This window comes from Hypanus sabinus, chromosome 3, assembly GCF_030144855.1.
Source record: "Hypanus sabinus isolate sHypSab1 chromosome 3, sHypSab1.hap1, whole genome shotgun sequence".
NCBI lineage: Eukaryota > Metazoa > Chordata > Chondrichthyes > Myliobatiformes > Dasyatidae > Hypanus > Hypanus sabinus.
Window position 1 is genome coordinate 53819319 of NC_082708.1, and position 25560 is coordinate 53844878.

Here is a 25560-nt window from a genome sequence, read left to right on the forward strand (position 1 = left end):
GAGAAACTGGATTATACTACACTAGGTACGTGCATTTCCTGTAGTCATCCTACCAAAAATAATGAATTTCCAGAAAAAAAAATGAACAATGACATCAGAATTTCAGTGCAAGAGATTGAAACTTTATAATGGAAAAGCAGATCAATTTTGTTTTAAATCGAAAGGAACTCTGCAGAAAATTCTTTCATGTGATAAAATATGCATTAAGAATGCCTTTAACAAAGAAAATTGTTTGGAAATTCTTTTGAACAATGGTTGTGAAAACTTTTCTACAGAGTGGACTTAAAAAGCACTCAGCCAGAAGTGATGACGCCAAGTTTGAGAAGTTATCAGAAAGGGAATACTGTGTGGCTAGGGTGGTTTTCCTTCTAAGAGCAGAAGGATAATTGTGGAAGAATATCTAGCAAGAAATAGGTGTACAAAGGAGACAATGTGATCAAAGGCTGTTTTCAGTTTTCAGATAGAGTGACTTACCAGGTTGTGGTCTATTAAATAGAGTCTGCTTGGATTTATCTTCAGTTGCAAAAGCAGTTTCCACACATTCTGCTGTTGAATTTGAAAACAAGTTGGCCATTGACGAGAGAGATGCAGCTGCTTTACTAAAATCAAATCCACCATTAGCAACATCCTGCGGTTTATTCTTTACAGCAAAGGAGTCACTTTGCACTTGGTCTTTTAACGTTGAGCCTGTACTTTTAAAACTGAAACCAAAGGATCCAGCTGCTGAATTACCTAAAGTGAAGGGTCTCTCATTCTCACTGCTGAAAATGGTTTTCATAGAAGCACATCCAAATACGAACTTTAATGGAGGTGCTTCTGTCAAGCTAGTATTCGCTGACTTGACCGCACTATTTGAAATTGAAACATTACTATTTGTTTGCTCTGTCGTTTCCTTAATAGTCTCCTCTATCATTGACACTGAAATCTTACAAGGAGATTCCCTTGGGGTAGTTTCCCTTGAAGACAATGGTGTAACTAATGTCCCTTGTTCTTGAGCCTTCTTGGCTTCTTCAAAGAGGTCTCTGAAAGAGTTAGCAACCTCTTGTTGCTTAAAACGCACAGCTAACTGTTCCACCTTTGCCACATCATCTGCAAAATCCATTACACTCCAAACAAAAGCTTTCTCAGTTCCTTTCATGGGCTCAATTTTTATATCTGGTGTCAGCCAGTGATTGGCACAAATTTTCAACACCTGATCCCTTCTCATAACAATCCGAACTTTTTTGGTATCATAATTTTGTAAAATTTTCAGGTCCCCTATCCCCCTCTCTTTCCACTGGACCATTTCCTTATCATAACGGTAAAGTTTAGCTCTGTGACAGAAGATAACTTGCTCATTTTCCTCTCCTGTTGCTACATCAATCAAATCAGGCAATGGAATAACTGGTTCAAAATGCTGTATGTCCTTTTCTTCCTCTTGGCCAAATTCTGAGTCTTCATCTGTACCCACAGACAAACCACTCTGATTCAACTTCGGAGATTTTAATGGACTCAAACAGGGTTGGAAATTAAAATTAAAACCAGTTGCTGTATCACCAAAACGGAAAAGGTTTTTCCTCACTGGACTGCTAGTGTCAGGAGGTCCATACCCAGTGCTAGATACACTAGTATCCAAAGCTTCTTCACGTAGATCATAATTATCCCACTCCAAAGTAGGTCCAGTACTTTCAGAATGTGGTTTAATTACTAAACCAGATGTACTGCTGCTTTCAGATACAGAACTCAATACATTCCCTTCATCCTGCAAGCTTCCTTTCTCATCTTTCAAGAAGTGTTTCAGGTCTTTTAAACCATTTTTCATTTCTTCAGCTTTCTGTATTAGCCGAGCAGTCTTACCATTGTCCAATAGTTTATGAGGTGTCTGTAGTGGTATATCCAACAGCAATCTTTGGAATTCCTCAAATTTTTCTTTAAACTCTTCAGCTAATTCAGGTGTTTTAAACTTTGCTGCTAGCTGCTCTGCCTTTGCCTCACCATCTGAAAAGTCACTAGCCAACCACATCCATGCCCTATCAGAGCCCATTAAGGGTTTGAGATTCATTGTTGTAGTTATCCAGTGATTTGCGCACACTTTTAAAACTTGCTCTCGACGCATTATTACTCGAAGCCGGCCATTGGCTTTGTTTTGGAGAACTTTGAGGTTTCCAACACCCCGCTCCTTCCACTGGCTGCTTTCTGAATCAAATCTAAATAGCTTAACTCTCTGTGAATAAAGTACCAATTCATCTTCTTCACCAGTAATCAGATCTACTTTTTCAGGCATAAGAACCACAGGTTCAAAATGAATATTATCCCCCTCTTCAGTTTTGTACAGTTCATCATCTTCATCAGCAGAAGTAGCTGTTGTACATGTTGAAAACAATTGCTGACCTACTCCTTCAAAACCTTTGAAATTAGGATCTTTAGAGCCAAATTGAAAACCTTTATCTGCAGACTTTGCTAAATCAGCAAAAGTAGAGACATTCATATCATTACCTAGAATAAAATCTTGACTTTGGTTTGAAATGGCAGAGTTTGGAACTTGATCTTTGTCTGATTGTGCAGTGATTCTGTCCCTCTCCTTTTGCTCAGCAAAGGCTTTTAAGAAGAGTGCAGCTGATCCTTGCTGACTAGTTTTTTTAGCAGAATCTTTGCATGTATCTGGCAAACCAAATGTGAAGTTACCACCTGAACTAGCTGAAGAAAATGTAAATGCAGGACTGGAAAACTGTCTTGAAGACTGAGATGATGATGGCTCAACCTTGAAGCCTGCAGTATTGTTTACACTACCATTCCCAAATTTAAAACTACTTGCTGGGAAGTTAACTTTAAATCCAAATTCAGGTGCATCTGATTTGGGGCAAGCTCGGCCAAGAGCAAATGTTGTGGTAGAAGCTGCTGAAACTCCAACTGTTTTATTGCTTGCTCTGGGTGCCTGACAAGCAACACAGTTTGTCTTTTCTGGTTCATTTCTCACACAACATGAATCACAATCCCATTGTCCTTCCTTTCTGGAAAATAATTCTGCCAAGCTTTGTGTGGCGGGTTTCTCACTGGATGCTGGTTGGGCAACTGTAGTAACAACTGGAATTTTGTCATTGGGTTTCGATGCCTGACAGCTCATACATTTTGTCACTTCCAAATTTCTCTGCAAAGTGCTGCAATCACACTGTCCTTTTCTGGCAAATATTCCTTGTAATGTGTCTTGTGTCAAAGTAGATGTTCTCTCACTGAAGGCTGACTGGCCAAATGAAGTAACAATAGGAAGTTTGCCATTAGGTTTGGGTGCCTGAAAGGTTGCAGATTTTGCATCAGTATTGGTAAGTTTGTCACCAAACCCTCTTGGCTTGGTAAAAGCTGTAATCTTCTCAGGTCCTTCAACTGCACTTCCATTTTGCACTAATTTTGCAACTTCCATTTCTGAAGCAAAAGGTAAACTTTGTTTTCTATTAGTGACATTAGGGCTTTGGCAAGATTGACACATGGAATCTGAAGCAGTGTTTCGTACAAAACACGTGCTGCAATCCCACTCACCAGGTTTCTTAAAAAACTTTGCAGCAAATCCAGAGTCTTCAGTAGACTTAACAGTACCCAAGTTCACCATATCAGACTTCAACTTGATTCCCATTTTCTGTTCTTGACCAAACAAACTGCTCAGTTTTAATTCATCATCTTTAACCAAGTTTTGTGCTTCTTCAAATTTGGCTTTGAACAATGCAGCCTCATCTGCTGTTTTAAAGCGAACAGCAAGTTGCTCAAATACTTGCTTTTCATCAGAATAATCCAAGGCACACCAGACCCATGATTTATCAGATCCTTTATTTGGTTTCAACTTCATATCTGCAGTAATATAATGGTTTGCACAGATCTTAAGAACCTGATCTCGCCTCATTAGAAGCCGGATTTTCCTGGAAGTCCTGTGTTGCAGTAGTTTTATGTACCCAATGCCTCGTTCCTTCCATTCTTTGGTCTCAGTGTCAAAACGGAAGAGTTTAGCTCTGTTGGAAAACAATAGTTCCTCATCTTCTTCTCCTGTTTTTACATCTACTTTGTCAGGAAGTGGTACAACTGGGTCAAAATGTGGCCCATCATCTTCATCAGGTACACTGTCGCGATCACTTTCACCATCCTTGTCTTCAGCATTATCTCCACAAGTTGCTGGCTTGCCAGTATCCTTGAAACCAAATACCTGATTACTCAATACATTGAATGTATTCTTATTTTGTCTTTGAGGCAAAACGTCATTAAAAGAATGCTGCTCTCCTTGGGAAAAGGGACTCTCTCGACTGTGCATTCCTTGTGTAGACATTTGCCCCAGAATCAAATCATTTTTTATAGGCCTTCCAGCAGTTAAAATTCCTAGGAGACTATCACTAGCAGATGATGGTGGTGCCTGGGCTTTCATCTGTGGTGATGAGAATGTAAAATCTCCCTCATTATTCTTGAAATTTGAGTTAAATTTAAATGTTGTTGCTGGTGTTGAGTGCAATAGTCCAGTAACCAATGAATTCTTTGCAGCTTCATTTTGTATTTGTTGATTAGGTGTTCCAAATCGTCCTTTAGTTTCCATAGGTTTCATAGGTTGCATTCCTACAGGCGGCTTAGTAAAGTAACCAGGCTCTGGCAAAGGTGGGTTTGTGCTTGTTTGTGGAATGCCATGGTTGTAGTAGTCTTCACCAAATGGAGAAAGCAATCCAGTTGCAGGAGATTCAAAATGCAATTGTGGCCCATACATATCCTGTGAATAAATACATGCCGAATTGGTTTGAATAGGAGGTGTGTGAGCTTGCTGCTGATATCCATACACAGACTGTTGCGGTGGAATCCGACCAATTCCATATGTAGGAGTCTGCTTCAAAACAAAAAAAAACACAATGTTAATCTGTCAATACATATACTTTTCCAAATAGAGAATATCACTTTGGTTACCTTGGTTGGAGCCACGTTGGTTGCTGCTCTAAGATGATATTGGGAATTGTACATTGGAGATTGATTGTAGAACACAGTTGATCCTGAAGTAGCAACTGAGAGAATGTGTTTTAGTTTGTATCTTCATAAAATATCTCACTGACAAATATTAATGATTCACTCTATTATGGCATTCAAATTGCTTCAGGTAAAGTATAGTTTAAACTATTTGGCAAAGCTAAAACAATAATCTGAAGGCCGAGTAAATTAAATTAGAAGCCCTTGAGCCTGTTGCTGCCATTACTGGGTAATGTTTCTTAGTAAAAATTCTTTACAGTTTGCCTGAACAATCAAAAAATGAATTACAACTAAATTTATTTAAAAATATGAATGGCATGCTATCACAAATTAAAAACTCAGTTGTAAACTACATTCAAGTGTTATGACCACAAAATTTGTTACAATTTAAATAATTATTTAAAGCCAAGTTATATTGCTAATTGAACATAAACAGATCAAGCAACACACAAGAAATGCTGGTGGAACGCAGCAGGCCAGGCAGCATCTATAGGGAGAAGCGCTGTCAATGTTTCGGGCCAAGACCCTTCATCAGAACCAACGAAGTCCTGACGAAGGGTCTCGGCCCGAAACGTTGACAGCGCTTCTCCCTATATATGCTGCCTGGCCTGCTGGTTTCCACCAGCATTTTGTGTGTGTTGCTTAAATTTCTAGCATCTACAGATTTCCTCGTGTTTGCCTTTTAAATAAACAGATCAATCGAGTTCTGTATTGGTAAATTACTTCAATACAAGATAAAAATGCCATTAACTTTATTTGCTGCATGGAACGGAAGTTCCAATGCCACCCATCAAAGCAGTTTACAGATGTCACTCCTTTATTATGAGACACTCACTTAATTGTTTGCTTCATAATTACCTGTTAAAGGTGGCCCCTGAAAACTTTGTACTCCTTGATAATTTTCTGTATGGGGATCACAACTATCTGCTTGCCACTGGGGTCGTGGGGATTCTGTTGAACTTGAATTATTCATTTTCAGCTCACGGACTTCACCCTGGTAATATTTTGAATAAATAGCAAATTGTATCTGCTCTAGTTGTTTTAAAATGTACATATTTTAATGCATCAGACAAAAACATTAATAAGTTTCAAATCAGTTACTCAAAATGCATTTCCTAAGGAACCAAAATTCTCAGCACAACTTCACTACAGACTTAAATTACACATTCCCCCACCAACTCCCTCCCCCACCAACTCCCGCCCCCCCCATAAATTCTGAAAGTTAAACTATCCCAACACAAGGTATTACCAGTCAAATTTACATGGATCTTCTACTGCAAATTTTATCTATGCCTCAACTGGAATGACAAGCTTTTCATTTGCTTTGACAGGAATCCGACATTCCCTGACATTCTTTAGAGTGCTTCTTGCACAAAAGAATCACGATGTATAAAGTTTGCATGCTGTCAGAAAACAACATGCATATTTTGCATGCTGTTTAGGAGATCACAATGCTTTAAATGTTAAGCAACATGAAGTGCAGCAAAAAAAAGATACAAGAATCAGTGAAGATAACTTTTTTAACCAATTATTCCACAAACTCTTCATCAATCTACGCAAATTTCTACTTTTCTGAAGATGACATACCTTTAGCTGTTCCACTTGCTGGCAAAGCATCTGAAGCAAATGTTTTTGATCTTCAGCCCAGCGTGGAGGAGTCTTTGGAGACCACTGAAGAAAAATCCCAAGTTAAACTCTCAAAAAATTTTCCTTCCTTTTGAAGTATGAACTAAACAATTCATGGAAGTTATTTCCAGCATTTAAAAACCCCTATTCAAAGTATTACCTCCCTCATGTGTAACAAACTTCTTAAATTCTTAAATATGTGCTATTTCATATTACTCACAATTTGGCCTAGGCAGAGCTAGCCCACCACTCCTAGTAACCCCACTTACTTCCCAATAATCTTTCCACTCTCACGTGCCCATCAACTCCATCACAATTATCCCACCTATACTCAGTAACTTACAGCAGCCAAGTAACATACCAAATAACTTCAGGATGTCAGAGAAAATCAAAACATCTAGGGAAAATGTCTCAGACACCATTTGCTGTCAGTATTAAAAACAGATGCTGGAGAAGTAGCACTACCTGTTAAGTCACTGCACTGCCAATGAAATTGTAAATCTTGCTTAATCATTACAATTTCTGTTTAAGGCAAAGCATTAATAAGGAATAGCTTCCAACAGATTAAGTGCCTCAGTAAATAAGTTCGTGATCAGTGCAAAAGCAATCTTTGCTTTCCCGTATGCACCTGAAGTCCAATGCCACAAACTGTAATAGCATCAAGCTAACATTAACACAAAGATATTGCAGCTCGGAGCAGCATTCGGAGTTCCAAATCCGACATCATCTATAAGGAATCTATACATTCTTCCCATGAAATGTATTGATTTTCTCTGTTTCCTCCAGTTTCCTCACAATCCAAAGATGTGCTGGTTATTGGTAATTGTAAATGGACCCAATTAGGTTAGGTTTAAAAAATTGGGGCAGGGTGGAGGTAGCTGGGCAGTGCAGCTCAAAGTGCCACACTGCATCTCTAAATAAATTATAAATACAACATCACTAATATTGAAGCATGTCCTTCACCCCAAGTACATAACTAAAATGAATAGGGATAGAAAGAATTGAGTCAGGAATGGCATTACACTTATTAGACGAGACTATAAATTTTCATATTAAATCTATGAAGTTAAAGTTTACAAATTTATTTGTTGCAGACTTAAAACAATTTGAAAAGAATTTACCTTGTAACTTTTGGTTGGCGATGGACTAAGCTTTACTGGAGATAGGGTAGAATGTTTCACTGGAGTCAACTCTGGAGAAGTGCTGTTTTCAGCTATCTGGGAAAATGTGTTGTCTTCTTCACCCTGGTCAAGCTCATCATTATTATATTCTTGAAGATGCTGACTTACCAATTCTAGCATTTCTTTTACTGCATCTAAAGGTACAGGCAACTGGGGATGAAAGGTTGCATAAATAATTAAACCAAAGGTTTAGGATGACCAAGGGGGAATTGAAAATATTTAAATATTTTCACAGCAACAGTGGAAATTATGCAAGACACAGCTTTTCACTGTACCTCAGTAAGACAATAAATCAATTTTAATTTTAAATTAGAACACAGAGACAAGCAAGTAAATCACAATAACATGAAGTCTTGGAAATTGGATGAAGATTAGGAATGACCTCCTGTTGTGCAATATTCAGAAAGAGAGATGAAAACTACAGAAACATGCATATGCAAAAGAAGAATCTAAATGTAATCTGTAAAGATATGACTGCAAACAGCAGGCAGCAAGACGAGATGATGCCAATGGACTATGCTCTATTTTTGATTGATCAAAAAACGGACAAGAGTTGTTTTGGAAGAGTAGCTTATCAAATACTGAAATTAATTTGAAACATTCTAAAACAGCAATTGAGATAACCAATTAATTTGCTTTAGTGGCACTGGATGGAAAAGTTTCCACTTTAAATGGACTGATCAGGGAAAACTAATTTACATTTAACTGTTAAAGTGAAATCAGATTTCTTCTTAAGTGCCAAGTCTCCATTAAACATAAGCCAAATTGACACTGGTTATGCCCAGATCTGGAAAGAACTACCAAGCAGCTATTTAGCTGAGTTCAACCAAGTATCTACCCAAAGATCCCTGACCAATTTTTCTCAGTGTTTAACAAATGGCCACCGAGTACAATTTCAACACTCTTGCTAATACTAGAATTTCTGCAAGTTGAGAATACAACTACAGGTCATTTAATTCATCTATTCACTGGACAAGTATTTCGAAGTGTGGTATCTAAACAAATGATTGTCAACAAACAAAATGAAGCACAAAATGTTATCCATATGGTTGAGAAATGCATTCAATTTTGCCTAGACTTTGTCCATGAAGATCAAAAATTCACGTGTCAGCAAAATTAATTCTACATAATGCAAATGCCCTATTAGCTTATGGACACTTACACTGTCAATAGTTGTTACGTTAGTTTCAGCTTCAATCAGCACTTTCTTTAGATATGCTCTACTACGCAGTAAGCAAATTTTACATTCTTCATGTTCATCAGGTGTCATTCCATCACCATTCTCATACTCTTCAGACCTTCTGTGAAATATCTGACAAAAAAGGTAAAATCCAAATTATAGCACTTACAGACATGGAATAAATAAATAAATAGAGATATAGCAGGCACTTACCAAAGCAAGATTCCAATGTGCAGCAATGTTATTGATGGACTCAAAAGCAGCAATTGCCTCATCAATTTTTCCATCAACTACATCAAGTGTAGCAAAAGCAATCTCCGCTTCCCTTTCATAATCGTTAACTTCATCAACCTAAAATAAGCATAGTCTTAACTGAAGTAGCCATCAGTCACTTTAGTATATAATACTATAGCATATGTAAATTTTTATTTACTATAATTTCCTTTATGAATGTCTATCATTGTAACTGAAATCTCAGGTTAAATTCTATGAACCCATCATGCTTTGCCAAAAGTATTTTGCAAAACTAAAGACCAAATACAGCAATTTATTTCAGGGACAAGGCAGCAATATTTAATCCATAGCTAAATCATTGACTAAAAGCAGCTTTCAGAGGAGAAGCGACGGCAAATAGGATCCTCATTGTAAGGATTTCAAGAATTCTACTTAAGCAGAATCAGGTAAATGTAAGACTCAACAAATGCATAATTCAAATAATATGGACAAATTTCAAATTGATGGCTTTAATAGGTTACTTTTAATATAAAGGTGATGCTCATTTGTGGACAATGTAAACTGTATTTCAAAGCACTGATATCATTACATAAGGAGATAGGAAAAAAACGAGAATGTCAACATGTCCAAACAGTAATAGTGTTGTATACTAGGCAATGTGGGACCTCAGTGATAAACGCATTTCCAAACTTAATCCAAACCTTTACAGGGTAAGTTACATGGACAAGATTTTTCAAGTACAGAAAGATATTTCAGTTCCAAAAAGAAATAAGACTTTTCATAGTTACCTTAATTTCCTTGCTATGGAAGTGCATAAACAACGGATCGATAGGCTCATGAATGTTCTTTTTCTTCCTAATGATCTGCAGCAATGGCTGAACTTTCTTCCAATAGAAGGCACCCCGTCCAATGTAGTCTTTTTGGTCATAATACGAATTTAATCGACTTCCCTATACGGACAATACGAACTATTAGGATCTGCATTTTTTAAAATTAAAGCCAGGCTAACAAAATTACATGTTAGCATAATTTCAGGCAAATAAAACCTAGGTTTCAGGCAGTCTGATTCAAACAAAAACATTTGTTAAGGGCAATGGAATAGATAAGACAGCACACAAAGGTTGCGTTTTCAGTTTTTCCCCAATAGTACATCACAATTACAGTCAGATGCACATAATGTTGACAGTGGGAAGTGAGGAACAGAATAGTATAAAATGCCACATTTCAGAGAAACAATACAATAAAGGGGAAAGAGGGCTGCTAGATAGTACCACCTGAAGAGCTCAGGTTGTCTTCCTTGGGGTGGGAAGAGTCATTTGTGTCAAAAGGGCAAAAACAATGCTTATAAAAAGGGAAAGCAGCACATACACCTCAGGGACAGGATAAAAATGGAGTGTATGAGGTGAAATTGTAAAAAATAAAGACCTAGGCAAAGATGGAGATATAATACTTTCATTATGCCTGTGAGGAGCAGTCAATGAGTGTGTGCAGTGGAAAGCAATCAAACCTTAGTAATAATATTTAAGTACTGATTAAAATTTTGAGGAGATAAGGGTTATTTTCTAGAGCTGGCAACTAATTGAAAAAAAAGATTTGATTTGCTTAACAGAATGAGCTAGGAGTAATAAGTGCTTGACAGAACACTAACAATACATAAATGTAAAATTTTGCGCAAGCAAATGTGAATGTTTTGGGTTTTAAAGCTGCTGAAAGTACTATAAAATGTAATACTACTGATTTAATAAATCAAATGCATACATTAAGTAGCTGATATACCAGTATAATAAAACTGAATTAACATTTTCTAAAATGCACACCATTCAGGACTTACAATGTTGACCAAGCTTCGTGCCCAGTGTATGATAAGGGCAGGTTGAAGTCCGTGTTTTTCTAATGCCCTTAGAGTAGCAAGTTCACGCTGGATAATAAGTCTCATCTTAGCTGATGTACCTGGTCTAAAAAAAGAACGATGCTGCAGTAAACTGTCTTAACAAATTTTTAATTCAAACAAAAATTACAAAAGCAATAGAATATTTACTGTGCTTTTTTGTAGACAAGGTTGCAAACAGCATCCCACCAGGCTTTTTGTCGCTCTGTATAGAGTAGCTTACTGATTGAAAGGGGCAAGCACTTTGGTTGGTGTAAACTGTAATGATGAGCTGCTTTATCTTGTAACTGTGTGTGACTTGAAAATATCACTCCAAGAAGAAAAACCTGAAAATATTTTATTAAATTAGTATTGTTCACTTTTAACAGCACTTAAAAAAATTAGTATTGCTTTTAATCATACCTCAAGATCTAAAATACAAATAGTCTCAGGAGCATTTGTGTCAAGTCGTGATGTTTCCTGGGGCAACTTAGGAAATAACTGCTTCAGCCAACTCCGGACCACAGGTAACTGAGCCATTGAAAACTGCTGCAAGCCAAGCCAGACAAGGTGCTGCAAATTTGAACCATGCAGTCTAACACAACCTAAAGAAAGCATAGATTAACAAAACTAGTTTTAGCTGAAAGTTTTATCATGTACTCAAGTATAATACAGAATACCCAAATTATGTGCTGATCTAAATTGTAGCCTGATGTAGGATTACTTTTACTGAGAGAAAAATACCCCATTCAATTCTGCAATAAAATTTACTTTACACATATGCATGTACCTGCAGCATTCCTTTATCTCGTTATTTCAGAAAGGGGAATGAACAGAATGAAAATTCCAATTACAACACTCCATACAACCAATCTATAAAATCAAAACTGCATAGGAAAACAAAAGGATTATGCAGCAATTTAACGTCAAAGTACTGTAATATTTCAAATCTTAGAAGTTTCTTCTTACCATCATCACATTTTACAAGATAGTTCATGTCTGGTTGGCTTCCTGTAACATCTCGGATGTCATCACTGGCTAGAAAAGACCTTTCAGAAGTTAGACTTCCAAACAGTGTTTCAATCAATGCGGTTTGGCCACTTTTATTTGCAAAAGTCTTCACCACTTCTTTGTGATAGTCAGGCTTACCAACCATTAAGTTCAATAACATGTGACCTACAAAAGAGAAGGAGCTGTTTTGTTAGGAAGGAATTCAGTAGAGAAAAATTTAGTGAATTTATGAATAAATTATACTAGGTTATACCAAAAAAAATCAAGCAAAACACCATTAATGTCAGCTGTGGTTAAGTTCTTAGTACTTTTGCCTGATCAACAGCTGCAAGATCAAGATCTCTTCTGAATTGAAAACAAGAACCTATATTCAGCAGAATATTGAGAGTGCTATACTATCATATTTAATATTCAAAACAGCCAAAATAGGCTCCAGGAGTTTGGAAAGGAATATGGAAATGGTTTAAAAGCTGCAACAAGAGGAATCAGCAGTGGGAAGTCACAGCTGAGACAGGTAATTGTGTATAGGTGACTGTTGGCTAAATTTTAGATTAACCTTCAGCATTTAAATTTCATTCCAGTAAACTGTGTAGAATGTATTGCATACGTTAATCAAAATGGCTTCTTTGTGGGTAAAAGTAAACCTACTTCTTTGTTATGTTAACTGGTGAGAGAGTGTTTCTTGCAGAGCATTCTCGAAGCTTCTAGCAGTTTGTTTAGCTTTAGAATTGCTGACAATGGGGATTGTGTTCCTTTGTTAACCAATGGGGGAATGTTACTTTGTCTTGTGGGTCTGGGAGCTGAGTTTTTCGCAGTCTTTTCGGGGGAGTCGGGAAGAAGACGCCGAAGAAGGTGGACGTGTGCTGCACTGCTTGGTTGACCACCAGGGTGGTCCCAGATGCGAGGACGTGGAGGTCAGAAGAAAGCGACGAGGGTCGAATGGTTCGATGGTTGAGCTCCAACGATGTGCACTAAACTGACTGAATTCTGATAAGTTTGGCGCCTTTTACCTTATTTTCTTTTATTTCACTTTACTTTATTGTCACCAAACAATTGATACTACAGCGTACAATCATCAGTGATATTTGTTTCTGCGCTTTGCGCTCCCTGAAGTGCAAGTCAAAGTAAATATAATAAAAATTTAAATAATAAATCATAATTAGAAAATAGAAAAGGGAAAGTCAGGTAGTGCAAGTCAGGTCCGGATATTTGGAAGGTACGGCTCAGATCCAGTTCAGGATCTGTTCAGCAGTCTTATCACAGTTGGAAAAAAGCTGTTCCCAAATCTGGTTGTACGAATCTTCATGCTCCTGAACCTTCTCCCGGAGGGAAGAGGGACAAAAAGTGTGTTGGTTGGGTGGGTCTTGTCCTTGATTATCCTGGCAGCACTGCTCCGACAGCATGCGGTGTGAAGTGAGCCCAAGGATAGAAGATTGGCTTGTGTGATGTGCTGGGCTATGTTCACGATCTTCTGCAGCTTCTTCCGGTCTTGGACAGGACAACTTCCATACCAGGTTGTGATGCACCCTAGAAGAATGCTTTCTACAGTGCACCTATAAAAATTAGTAAGGGTTTTAGGGGACAGGCCAAATTTCTTCAGCTTTCTCAGGACGTAAAGGCGCTGGTGGGCCTTCTTGGCAGTGGACTCTGCTTGGTTAGGCCAAGTCAGGTCATTTATGATATTCACCCCGAGGAACTGAAAGCTTTTGACCTGTTCCACCTGCACACCACGATGTAGATGGGGTTGTGCGGTCCGCTATTCCTTCTGAAGTCCACAACCAATTCCTTCGTCTTGCTGACATTGAGGGAAAGGTTATTGTCTTCGCACCATGCCATCAGGTTCTTAATTTCCTCTGTACTCAGACTCATCATTACCCAAGATATGGCCTACTATATACTGTATTGTTAGTACTCATTTAGTTTTAGTCAAATCTTTAAAGTATATTCCATAACGGTATCCAGTGTGAGTTTGATATTGTGCATACGATGCGGTATTAACTTGATTCCCACAGCACCTACGTATACAGGAGGCAGGGTTGGTGAGTGGCTGGATTTCTCACCACCCCCCCCCCCCCCCCGCCAGACATATACCAGCCTGTTGGGCAAGTGTTACAACTGCAAACATTAAACTACATGGGAAAAGATAAGCAAATAGAAGAGAGGGTGAAATGAAAAGAAAGATAGTTAGAGATGGAAAATTGAGCTGTATAAACATTATCATCCAAAACCTCAATTACCACAAAATGCAATCTTCATCTTCACCCTTAGAATGATTTGTGAGCAGACCATAGAGGTGCAGAAAAACTATACCTATGTTTCATCAACTCTACCAAAATTTTCGATAAGGTGAGACAAAGAGCTTATTAAATATCCTTCAGCATTTGAACATTGATGGGAAAGATATAAAGAGTCATCAGAAATTTGTATTGGGAACAAAGAATGGAAATGAGTTGAAAATGAGACAAGTGATTTTGTCCAGATTAAGATGAGTGTCAAGACAGGGCTGTGCTCTCTTGCCCGACCTATTCAACCTTTATAGCAAGAAGATTTTGAGAAATCAGCAGTATTCTAGGAACAATAATTGGTGGATATAATTTGAACAACATACGATAATGCAGACAACAGTACTAATAGCTACTTCTAAAGAGAAGCTCCAAGAAATACTGAAGTGGTCAAAAGTACACAGAGGATTGACCATCAACTGCAAAACCACCAAATGTACGGTTGTCACAAAGAAGTAGAGAAATGTGAACTGAAAGCAGGCAACACAGCAATTTAACAAAAAAATGGAAGTTTAATTACTTTGGAATCATGGTAACATCTGACAGTAGGGCTGATGTCAAAATTAGAAGGACAAGCAAGATACTAAAGAATAACAATTTCTATAGGTATGAAACACAGAGTGTTGTGGTGCTATGTTCATTGCACACGAACATATCAAAGCGAATGTTGGACAATATCAACACAAAATGAAGGAAGACTTGAAGCTACAGAAATGTGGCTTTTGAGAAGAATGATCAAAAGATTGTAGAAGGACAGAGCAAGAAATGAGGCAGTGTTGTGAAAAGCTGGAATTTCTGGGACATGTGCTGACAAAAGACCTTGAACACCTTGCAGTGAGTGACGTGAAAAACTGATGGAAGAAAGAGTTGTGGTCAACAATGCATGACATTCATTAGTTACATTAAGGGATGGACAGGCAAAATTTTTCAGGAGCTTATTGGAACTTCTCAGATTAAAGACCATGATCACCCACATAACACAATGATACAAAACCAGGAAAACATGGAATGGAGGGGATAAATTATGGTTGCCATGGCCCACACAGAAACTCCAGAATACAAAAAAGGCCTCTAAGAGTTTAAGTAAATAGACACCAATTGAAAAACAGAAGTACACAAATAATTTTTCCAATCATACTTAACCCACAAACAGATGGGCAGTGTTAATTGGATCAGGGAGATGAGTGAGGCTCAAAGATTGGTGCGGGAAAAGTGGGACACAGGCATCAGTACAGGGAAAGTAGCTGCTTCGTTGGCATGGACTTCATTACAACAATGCTGAAATTGGAATTCAGTCAAATTGAAAAATGTGGAGGCAAATAGTAGAGGATTAGAGGAATGGGAAACATCAATAGTGAAGAGAAATCTGTAATGCTAAAGATCCCCAACAGGAAAAAAGAACCAGTGGAGGTATGGAATTAATTAACAATATTAAAATTGTCAGGAATGGACAGTGTACTAAAAAGTGCATTAACAGGACACCTAGAAAATATTAACAGGATTTGACAATACTAAAAGATTTATTGAAGTGAAACAAGAAGAAATCTACTGGACCATTGAGGATGTAACTGGTGGAATAGATGAGAACAAGTGGATATAGTGTATTCTGATTTCCCAAAGTATTTTGATGAAGACCCACCTGAGAGTTTAACGCAGAAGATTAAGTGCATCTCATGGCATGTGCAATACTGTCATGGGTTAAATGGGTTAAGTGCAATACTGTCATGGGTTATAAAAGGAAACAGGATGAGAATAATTGGAACTTCCTCAGGATGGCAATGTGACGACTAATGGAGTAGTGCATGGCAATTCACAATATGTATTAATGATTTAGTTAAGGGAACTAAATGCAATACAATGAATTCTGGTTAATTGGGACCAGTATATTTTGGCCCAATTAAACAACTGCACCAATTAGCCAAGTTTCATGGAAATAGTTAAAAAAAAGTAAATAAAAAGATGAACTATCCTTTAACTGCGCAATAAATTATGTATCTAAACAAAGTATAGAACAAATCATAACTACTGTGACACCAACAGGCACTCTCACTGAGCTGCAGAAGTCAGTGGCTGCAACTGGAGGTGAAGTTCATGACTCCATAATCTCCAAGGCCTTGCACTAAAAGGGTATTTATGGAAGAGTGGCAAGGAAGAAGCCATGGCTGAAAAAATAACTTTTCCCTTAAAGATTTTGCAAAGCATACTATAAAGATGTGGAAGGTCTTGTGCTCAGTTGGGACTAAAGTACAACTTTGTGGCCTTATCATTAAAGGGTACATGTAGTGTAAAAGCATCAGCCTGGCAATACCACCCATGATGTAAAGTATGGTGGATGTAGCATCATGCTCTGGGGATGTTTTTCAGCAGCAGGGACTTGAAAGCTGGTCAGAGTTGATGAAAAGATGAATGCTGCTAAACTCCTGCTAGCTTCTGCGATAAAGCTTAAACCTGTGGGGGGATGAGTTCATCTTTCAGCAGGACAATGACCCAAAGCATACTGCCAGAGCAACTGTAGATTGGCTTTAAATGAAGAAAATTGATGTTCTTGAGTGGCCCAATCAGAATCCTAACCTTAACATGATCAAATTCTCTGGCAAGACCTCAAAACTGCTGTCCCCTACCTCTCCCCAACTAACCTGGCACAGCTTGAACAATTCTGCAATGGGAAAACCTTGCTCCATCACATTGTGCAAAGCTAATAGAGACTTATCTGAAAAGATGACTGGCTGTCATAGCTGTAAGAGGTAGTTCAATGAAGTACTGAGCAAATGGGGGGGGGGGGGAGGGAAGAGAGCGATTTTAGATTTTGAATATTTATTCTTTCATGCTTTACAATTTTCCCTCTTTTCACTGCTGAGAAAAAAAGGAGCATGTGGTTCACAAAAGAGTAACAATTCTCAGTTGATCAGAATCTCTAGTTGTGATACTCATTTATGTGAACAAAGTGTTGGGGGCTGAATACCTTTACAAGGCACTGTAGATAATCAGCCAGACATTTTGAATGAGCAACAGGCCTACTCCAATTTTCTGCTTCTCTATTGGTGTTTTACTGAAACTCTTTTCCAAAGGGATTATGAAAACACCATGAGATTATTATGAACAAGAATAAAGGAATTAACCTTTGTTCCAGTTGATAATAAACCAATAAACAGTAATGTATTAAATTATCTGGTTATTATAGTTTTCTGTACACAAATTAGCAACCCCATTTCCAGGACCAAAAGTTACTACATTTCATAAAGTATATCAATACCTGCAAACACATTTGGGATGGTTAAAAAGATCATGAATGGTACTCTTTGAAACTGTTTTTTTGAAGTAGATTACCTGATTGACTTTGTCTGTCTGATGCTAACCAGCTCAGCAATTCCTTGTTTGTCTCTTGTGCCTTCATAGATTTTATTTTGGGTCTAGGAACCTGCATTTACATATAGATACTTGTATTACAGCAATACTACTATAAAGAAAATCAGTAACAAAATCCCTTCCCCAAAAGGCAATGGTTCAAGATTTTCTAAACATTGAAGAAACATACCTGATAGGCAATCAGATAACACAATGCAGCAAGATCTACAACTGCTTTCCACTTGATCTCATTCTGCTGAGCCATCTTTACAAGTAGTGATCCAGTATGCAAATACAGGTGTCCTCTTATTTCAATGAAAGCAGCAGAAAGATCATCCATAGTTGTGGTAATATACGATTTTGTGACATGCATTGTATGATCAAAACTAAAAAATACACAAAGCATAGAATTGGTATGTTTTCCCCATGGCTGATATATGAACAATTAGCATCTACAACTGAGATAAGTTCTATTTCTTAACTCAATGAACTGTTTGGACCTGAACTCCAAGTGAAGAAATCCAAGCACACCTCACCAAATTGTCTCATCTCATTCAGATCAGATGAAACAAGTTAATTTTAACCATCTACATTAGGATTCCCCAAGTATCAAATGAATGCACTTAAGTCCTTTCTCACTAGTTTAAAAAAGTTGTACAATTTGCAGTTTATTAACAATATAATCATGTAGCATTGTTAACTTAACAAAAGTTTGAAGTATTTTAAAATAGCATTAGATGGTTATGAGATTATTGGAAATCACAGAAAGATCAAAATTAGCTACAATTAATTTGTTATTTTAAAATAATCAAGAAAACTACCACACTCATTCATGTTTTTCGCTGCTTCTTTCCAGCATCTTCAAATTTCTAATTAATTCCACTCAGAAATAACTCGTCATTTTTCTACTTTAAATTATAAAATTTAAGTCTTTCTTCATTAAAGCATTGTCAGTATGAGCAAGATCCAAGGTTCAATTCCTAGTTTAAGAGGATTCTTTGAAATGCAATAACAGATCCCAGGTCAGTCCCTTAAAATGCTCAGTCTTAACTTTAATGAATAATTTGTTCTGTTCAGTCAGAAGTTAAATGACATATAATGGCCTTTGTGCTATATGTCCCTAATATAGTACTAATCTCTCATCAAATAAATCTCCAGCACAAATTAAATGTTACTGGAAAATAAACTAAGATTACCTCATTAAAGCATCTATAGCATCTTGGACATCTCTGTTTGATAATGTCAAAAACATAAGATTAGAGGAAGCTAAAAGTAACTCCCTCTGCATTGATCGCGATCTACTTTTATCAGTTCCCAAGACATCTGATGAATCAAGACAGCGCTGCAGAATAAAAGAACAAATGATTTAGACAATTAGAAAAGTTAAAGCACTAGAACATTATGTTGAATTGAATATCAAAATTCACATTGAACGGAGAGAAAAAAAATCCCTGCTTTTCCACAGAATTCGAGTTTTGTATTCACTAATGAAAAACAGTATAGATGCCTACCTCAAACAATTTACACTTGAGAACTACCCACATTTTTTAAGCAAGAATGAGAAAAGATTTCCAAAACACCAACTGTTTATTCATTTCCATAGATGCTGCCTGCCCCAGAGTTCCTCCAGCATTTTGTGTGTATATCTAACTGAAGTCAAGTTCATCAGCTAGAAAATACTGACATAGCTGATCTGCTAAAAAAAGAGTACAACTGTTGCAAATAAAATAACACTGACATATACCTTTAATGTCTGTACTAGACAGGCATTCCATTCCAGACTTCTGGAGAGAGCTCTTCTCTTCTCTGTGTTCATGCAGAAATTCACTGCTTCTTCAAGTTTTCCAAATTGACAGTAGAATTCCACTAAGCGTATATTAGCATGTGGATCATCTGGTCTGGATTGCAGTTCAGACTGAATAAGATCAAACAGCTGAGAATGGTCCAACTGTCCCTTTGAGCTCAGTAGCTTTTCCTTCAGAAATAAAAAAAGCAATAGTGTAAAATGAAGCTCCAAGATGCTGCAGATGACAAAATCTGGAGCAAATAAAACTGTCAGTAGAACTCAGCAGGACAAGGAGTATCTGTAGAGGGAAGGAATTGATGTTTTGGGTGAAGACACTGTCAAGACCTTGAGTTCTTCCAGCAGTTGTTTTAAACTAGAAATATGATTGCACAATAACAAAAACAAAAAATATCTTAAACCCAGAATCTTCAAGTACGGAGAGTTACATGTAGGTATTTCTAATATCAGGGCCACTATTTTCTGAGAACTTGGAAGTGATTTTAAAAATATTTAAATTGGCTGCATATTGTGCCATTAATACTTTTATATAAGGGAAACTACTGTCAAACAAGTTGATTGAATGTATTGCTGTAAAGAATTTAGACTGTTGCAAGTTTGCCATTAAATGTTTCTTTTCTCTTTTCGTAGATTTTGTTTCGTAAACAGAAAACAAATTCTTTGCTGCAAGTTTATCCATCTAACTCAGCATTGTCCATAATTCACTTTAAATAGCACAAAAGCTTATATGAAATTAATCAGCAAATATCAGCAGAATGAAAAAAAATCAGAAAAATTATAGATCAGTGCTCTTGAATTTTGATTCACTTTCATTATTTCTAGCACTATGCGTACCTTCAGTTTATAAACAATCCTATTACCAGGAAAATGCTTGGCTGCCCTCTCCAACCAGTATTCAGCTCTTCCGTCAATAAGGTTTCCATTATTACAGAGCAAATCAGCCACTTTCAGGATAATATCCTTCTGCACTGGATTCAGTTCAATAACTCGCTAGTAAAAATTAAGAAAGAATTTAAAGAAAATTAAAACAACTTGCATATACTTTATAAATAAAGTGTTGGAAAAAACATAAGTATCTGAAAGGAAGGGTGCAAATACCCAAGATCAAATAAATAAGCCTTGCAACAGGCTTACAAAGAGGGAAACGTAGAACTTTAGGACAAGTTAACCTTTTATCCATCATTTTGCACAAGAGAACACCAATATTTTAATATCTTAAGTTGCAACTCTGAAGAGATAAGAAATAGCAGTCATAACTGCTAGCTCAGAATAATATACTGTCAGGATTAAGAAAAATGAAATGCAAGACAGACAACCAAACACTAATGCAGAGTTGGTTTAAAGAGCAACCTCTTATTATTTTGCTTCTTAATTTTTCTGAACTATCCCCAATTCATTATCAATTTATTTAGGATATTTAGAGAGTCAGCTGGACTCCGTAAATTTCATAGAAAGTAATAACGGAGCGTGATCAGAGATAGCTATAATATCATAGTTACAACCGATTACCATTGGAATAAAACAAGAGTCTAAATAATCAATTCTTGAATAAGAGTGATGATTAAATTGGATTAAATTGATTTATCATACTCCAGTAGCCTCAGTGGTTACCAATAATCAAAGATCTCCCTTTTTTCGCCTATTTCGGGGCACTAGACAGGGATGTCCTCTTAGTCCATTACTATTTAACATTGCCTTAGAACCTTTGGCAATTGCCATCAGACAATCACAGGATATTTTGGGTATTAATCGTGGGACAGATATTCATAAGTTATCTTTGTATGCAGATGATTTATTACTATTCATTTCTAACCCGGAGAAATCCATCCCAGCAGTTTTATCATTATTGGCTCAATTTAGTGAGTTTTCTGGGTATAAGTTAAATCTTAATAAAAGTGAATTGTTTCCATTAAATAAACGGGTCCCAATTTATGGAAATTTACCTTTTAAATTAGTTAATGACTCTTTTACTTATTTAGGGATCAAAATCACAAAGAACCATAAAGATTTGTTTGGATTTAATTTTTTACCCTTAATTGATCAGATTAAAGGTTTGTTTACTAGGTGGTCACCTTTGTCTCTATCTCTAATAGGCAGGATTAATGCTATTAAGATGGTTATTTTACCTAAGTTTTTATATATTTTTCAAGCGATACCAATTTTTATCCCGAAATCTTTTTTTACTAATGTTGACTCTAAAATTTCTTCATATATATGGCAGTATAAAAATCCCAGGTTAGGTAAAACATATTTACAGAAGACTAAAAAGGAAGGCGGGTTAGCATTACCTAATTTCAGATTTTACTATTGGGCAGTTAATATTAGATATTTGTTATGTTGGTTGAAAGATGGGGGTGGATCTTTTGGCCCTTGTTGGGTGAGTTTAGAAACTAAATCGGTATCAGCTTATGCTTTGGGTTCTATTTTAGGGACTTCTCTCCCTTTTGCTCTTTCTAAATTGCCGAAACGAATCGACAACCCGATAGTTAAACATACATTGCGTATATGGTTTCAATTTCGGAGATTTTTTGGGTTGACTCAATTCGTTTTAAATAGTCCTATTGTATCTAATTGTTTTTTTCACCCTTCCATTATAGATCAAGCTTATTCAGCTTGGAAAACTAAGGGATTACTAAGATTTTCTGATTTATTTTTAGATAATTGTTTCATGTCTTTTGAACAATTATCCAACAGATATAACTTGCCGAGATTTCATTTTTTTAGATATTTACAGATTAGACATTTTTTAAGTTCTGTACTCTCTATGTTTCCAAATTTTGTGCCTTCAGATACTTTGGAGAGTTTATTTGAATTAGACCCTTTTCAAAAAGGGCTTATTTCAAAACTTTATAATATAATTATGAAGATACGTTCAGAGCCCCTTTATAAGACTAAACAGGATTGGGAAAGAGAGCTTAGTTTTAGTATTTCTAGTGAGAATTGGGATAGAATTCTTCAATTAGTTAATACATCATCGTTATGTGCCAAACATTCACTAATACAATTTAAGGTTGTACATAGGGCCCATATGTCCAAGGATAAATTAGCTCATTTTTACTCTCATATAAGTCCTATTTGTGATAGATGTCATTCTGAAATTGCGTCTTTAACTCACATGTTTTGGTCGTGTTCATTTTTGGAGAAATATTGGAAAGATATTTTTGATATTATATCTGCGGTTTTGAATATTGATTTACAACCTCATCCTATTACCGCAATTTTTGGTTTACCAATGTTAGATTCACAGCATTTATCTTCTTCAGCCCGTCGAATGATTGCATTTCTAACTTTGATGGCTAGAAGATCTATATTGTTGAATTGGAAAGAAATTGATCCTCCCACTGTATTTAATTGGTTCTCTCAAACTATGTTATGTTTAAATTTAGAAAAAATTAGAAGTGGTACTTTTGAGACCTATTAAATTTGAAAAGTTATGGAGACCATTTATTCAACATTTTCATATGATGTAATATGACCCTTTGCCAAGTACATTTGATTTCCCAGCTTTTAGCTTATGGATTTTGAGAGGACCGGAAGTGACGGCATTGATGAATACTTATTTTTGTGAGATATTATAAACAGCCCACTTTTTTTTTCCCTTCTCTTTTGTTTGTTTTTTTTTTCTTTTATATTACTTATTAGCTATAGTTATTAGATTAGATTAGTTAGTTCTGCATTATATAAATTTTTTTTTGTTTTTTTTCTTTCTTTTTTCTGTTTTTTTTATATTATACATTATGAAATATTTAGATTTACTATGTCCATACATATATCTTATGGCTTATGTCTTGGTAAACTCATTTATATTGTAACTATTATGTATGTTTTTTTTTATATGTAATGGAATGTGTATGTTGGTAATTTCTTTATCAATATATCATCTGTATTCTGTCCATATTATTAATATTAATAAAAAGATTTAGAAAGAAAAAAAGAAAGAAAGGATATTTAGCACACAAAACTCTCCACCATAAATGATGATGCGAATTATTTAGCACACCCAATTCCCTACTTTTATTTAGACTATTACCTCAATCAGCTTTCGAAAGATCATACACTTGTTACATAGCTTTCCAGTAACTAACAACATACCCATGCCAGCTCCTCTTCATGACACTATTTGTCACCTTTGTTTGGCCTGGTTTCGCATAATATGCTTTTCATTGAATGTCCATTGAGTTAGTGTTATGTTGTGCTATTCTACTGTGGTATTTTGACAAGTTACTGCACCTTAGAGGCAGTCATTGGCTGTGAATGGCATCAAGTTAATTTTTGAACATTATTCTCTAGGTTATCCAACTACCACAAATCCTTTGTCTCATTGCACGTTTATTTAAATCTGGAAGCTTATAGCTGTTTGCAGCAACAAACTATGCTCAATTATAGCTGCTATTTAGATAGATGTTTATACATTCCATGCTGTTAAATAAATCTGGCTCATTAGTTATCTCTGTTTACAATAAGGCTTGCTATCTTTTTGCACATAATGCTTTTTTCCTAATGCGACTTATGTAGAAGTTATTATTTTAAACTCTGATTCTAACCAGGTACAGCTGCTACCAAAAGGCCTCTATGCAATTTCTGGAGAATCTTGAACACTATTCTTAATTCCAAGGATAGTCATGCTGTTTAACTATTTCTTTACCCTAATCACAGAGTCTAATAGTCAAATGTTATCATCTTTACTTTCACTCTTGTACAACCTAGTATTTTTAGTTCCCAGTTATGATAATCTTGGAGCAACATTTTAATAACATGCCAAGCCCTTTTAAATCACATTCAAGTCAGCAATTCATACTTCTACAGTTGTTACAGCTTTCTCAAGTCAGATCATTGTAAAATTCAGTTTTCCCAATGCTTGCCCAATTTTTGATTATAGTCGGCCCTCCTTATCTGCGAGGGATTGGTTCTAGGACCCCCTGCGGATTCCAAAAAACTCAGATGCTCAAGTCGCTTATTTAACCAGTCTCAATGTGGTGGACACTAAGACCCGGCGGAGGTCTGAATCCACAGTGTTTCTGATCACAAAAGTAATCACTATCATGATTGAAAATAAAGTGGAAATAATAAAGCGATTGGAGAGAGGTGAAACGCCATCGGTCATTGGAAAATCGTTAGGCTACAATCGGTCAACGATCAGAACAATTTTAAAGGATGAAGTGTGAATAATGGAGCGTGTGAAAGGCCCTACCCCGATGAAAGCTACAATTATTGCAAAGCAATGCAGTGATTTAATTATTGAAATATAAGTGTTTTATATGCATAGAAAGGTAAAATATATACTATAAGACAAACGTTTGACTAACTGACGCTAAATAAAACCAGATGTACCTGTAAGATGTACTTAGTAAGAGAACTTCCGGTTTTTTTCGATCCCGATTCACGATAGCTTACGCAATCCTCCCGTATACTTTAAATCATCTCTAAATTACTTATAATACCTAATACAATGTAAATGTTATGTAAAATAATTGTTATACTGCATTGTTTAGGGAATAATGATAAGAAAAAGGAAGTCTGTACATGCTCGAACAAGTGCTGGGTTTTCTCGATTCATGGTTGGTTGAATTCGCGGATGCGGAACTCGCAGATAAGGAGGGCCGACTGTATTTGCCTACCCTCTTGATTTTTGTTTGCATGTATTATTAATAACATTTCTCATTGCCTTCATTTATTAGCTCTCAGTGATCAACTCGTTTATCCATTCTACAAGCACTCTGGACCTAACTCAGTTATGATAGTGCTCACCAATGTTACCATTCCTGCCTCTGCTAGAAAGAGTCAGCACCACATGAAATGGAATTTTCACCCCCTTGTTACTGAGTTCAATGATCATCTTCTTACTCATTCCTTGTAAGAATTTCCAGGTGACGTATTAGTCAAAAAAAAATACTTCCAGCTTTAATTCCTACTAGACTCTGAAAAAGAAACCACCTTATTCTTTTCAGTATTATTAATGCCAACATGGACCACAACTGATGATCTTCCTTTCTCTCCACCAATATTCCTACAACACCTCTAAGAATCCCACACCATGGCATCATACTTCTAATATAGCATGTCAC

The 25560-nt window shown here is 36.4% G+C and overlaps 1 protein-coding gene across 3 annotated transcripts in view; it reads right to left on the reverse strand.

Moving 5' to 3' along the window:
- Positions 1–25560, reverse strand: part of ranbp2 (RAN binding protein 2) — a 73014-nt gene that overhangs the window by 39688 nt on the left and 7766 nt on the right. For 2 of the 3 annotated variants that reach the window (XM_059964359.1, XM_059964361.1), the window contains exons 4-20: positions 20330–20485; positions 19436–19666; positions 18888–19033; positions 17882–18077; positions 17674–17764; positions 12023–12229; positions 11477–11658; positions 11225–11400; positions 11018–11141; positions 9975–10136; positions 9166–9303; positions 8935–9084; positions 7713–7922; positions 6553–6636; positions 5824–5959; positions 4909–5003; positions 475–4831 (exon numbers count right to left, since the gene is read on the reverse strand). In XM_059964359.1, coding sequence (XP_059820342.1) covers positions 475–4831; positions 4909–5003; positions 5824–5959; positions 6553–6636; positions 7713–7922; positions 8935–9084; positions 9166–9303; positions 9975–10136; positions 11018–11141; positions 11225–11400; positions 11477–11658; positions 12023–12229; positions 17674–17764; positions 17882–18077; positions 18888–19033; positions 19436–19666; positions 20330–20485 — 6841 coding nt within the window. The remainder of the gene's footprint in view (positions 1–474; positions 4832–4908; positions 5004–5823; positions 5960–6552; positions 6637–7712; positions 7923–8934; positions 9085–9165; positions 9304–9974; positions 10137–11017; positions 11142–11224; positions 11401–11476; positions 11659–12022; positions 12230–17673; positions 17765–17881; positions 18078–18887; positions 19034–19435; positions 19667–20329; positions 20486–25560) is intronic. The other variant, XM_059964360.1, reaches the window with a different exon arrangement.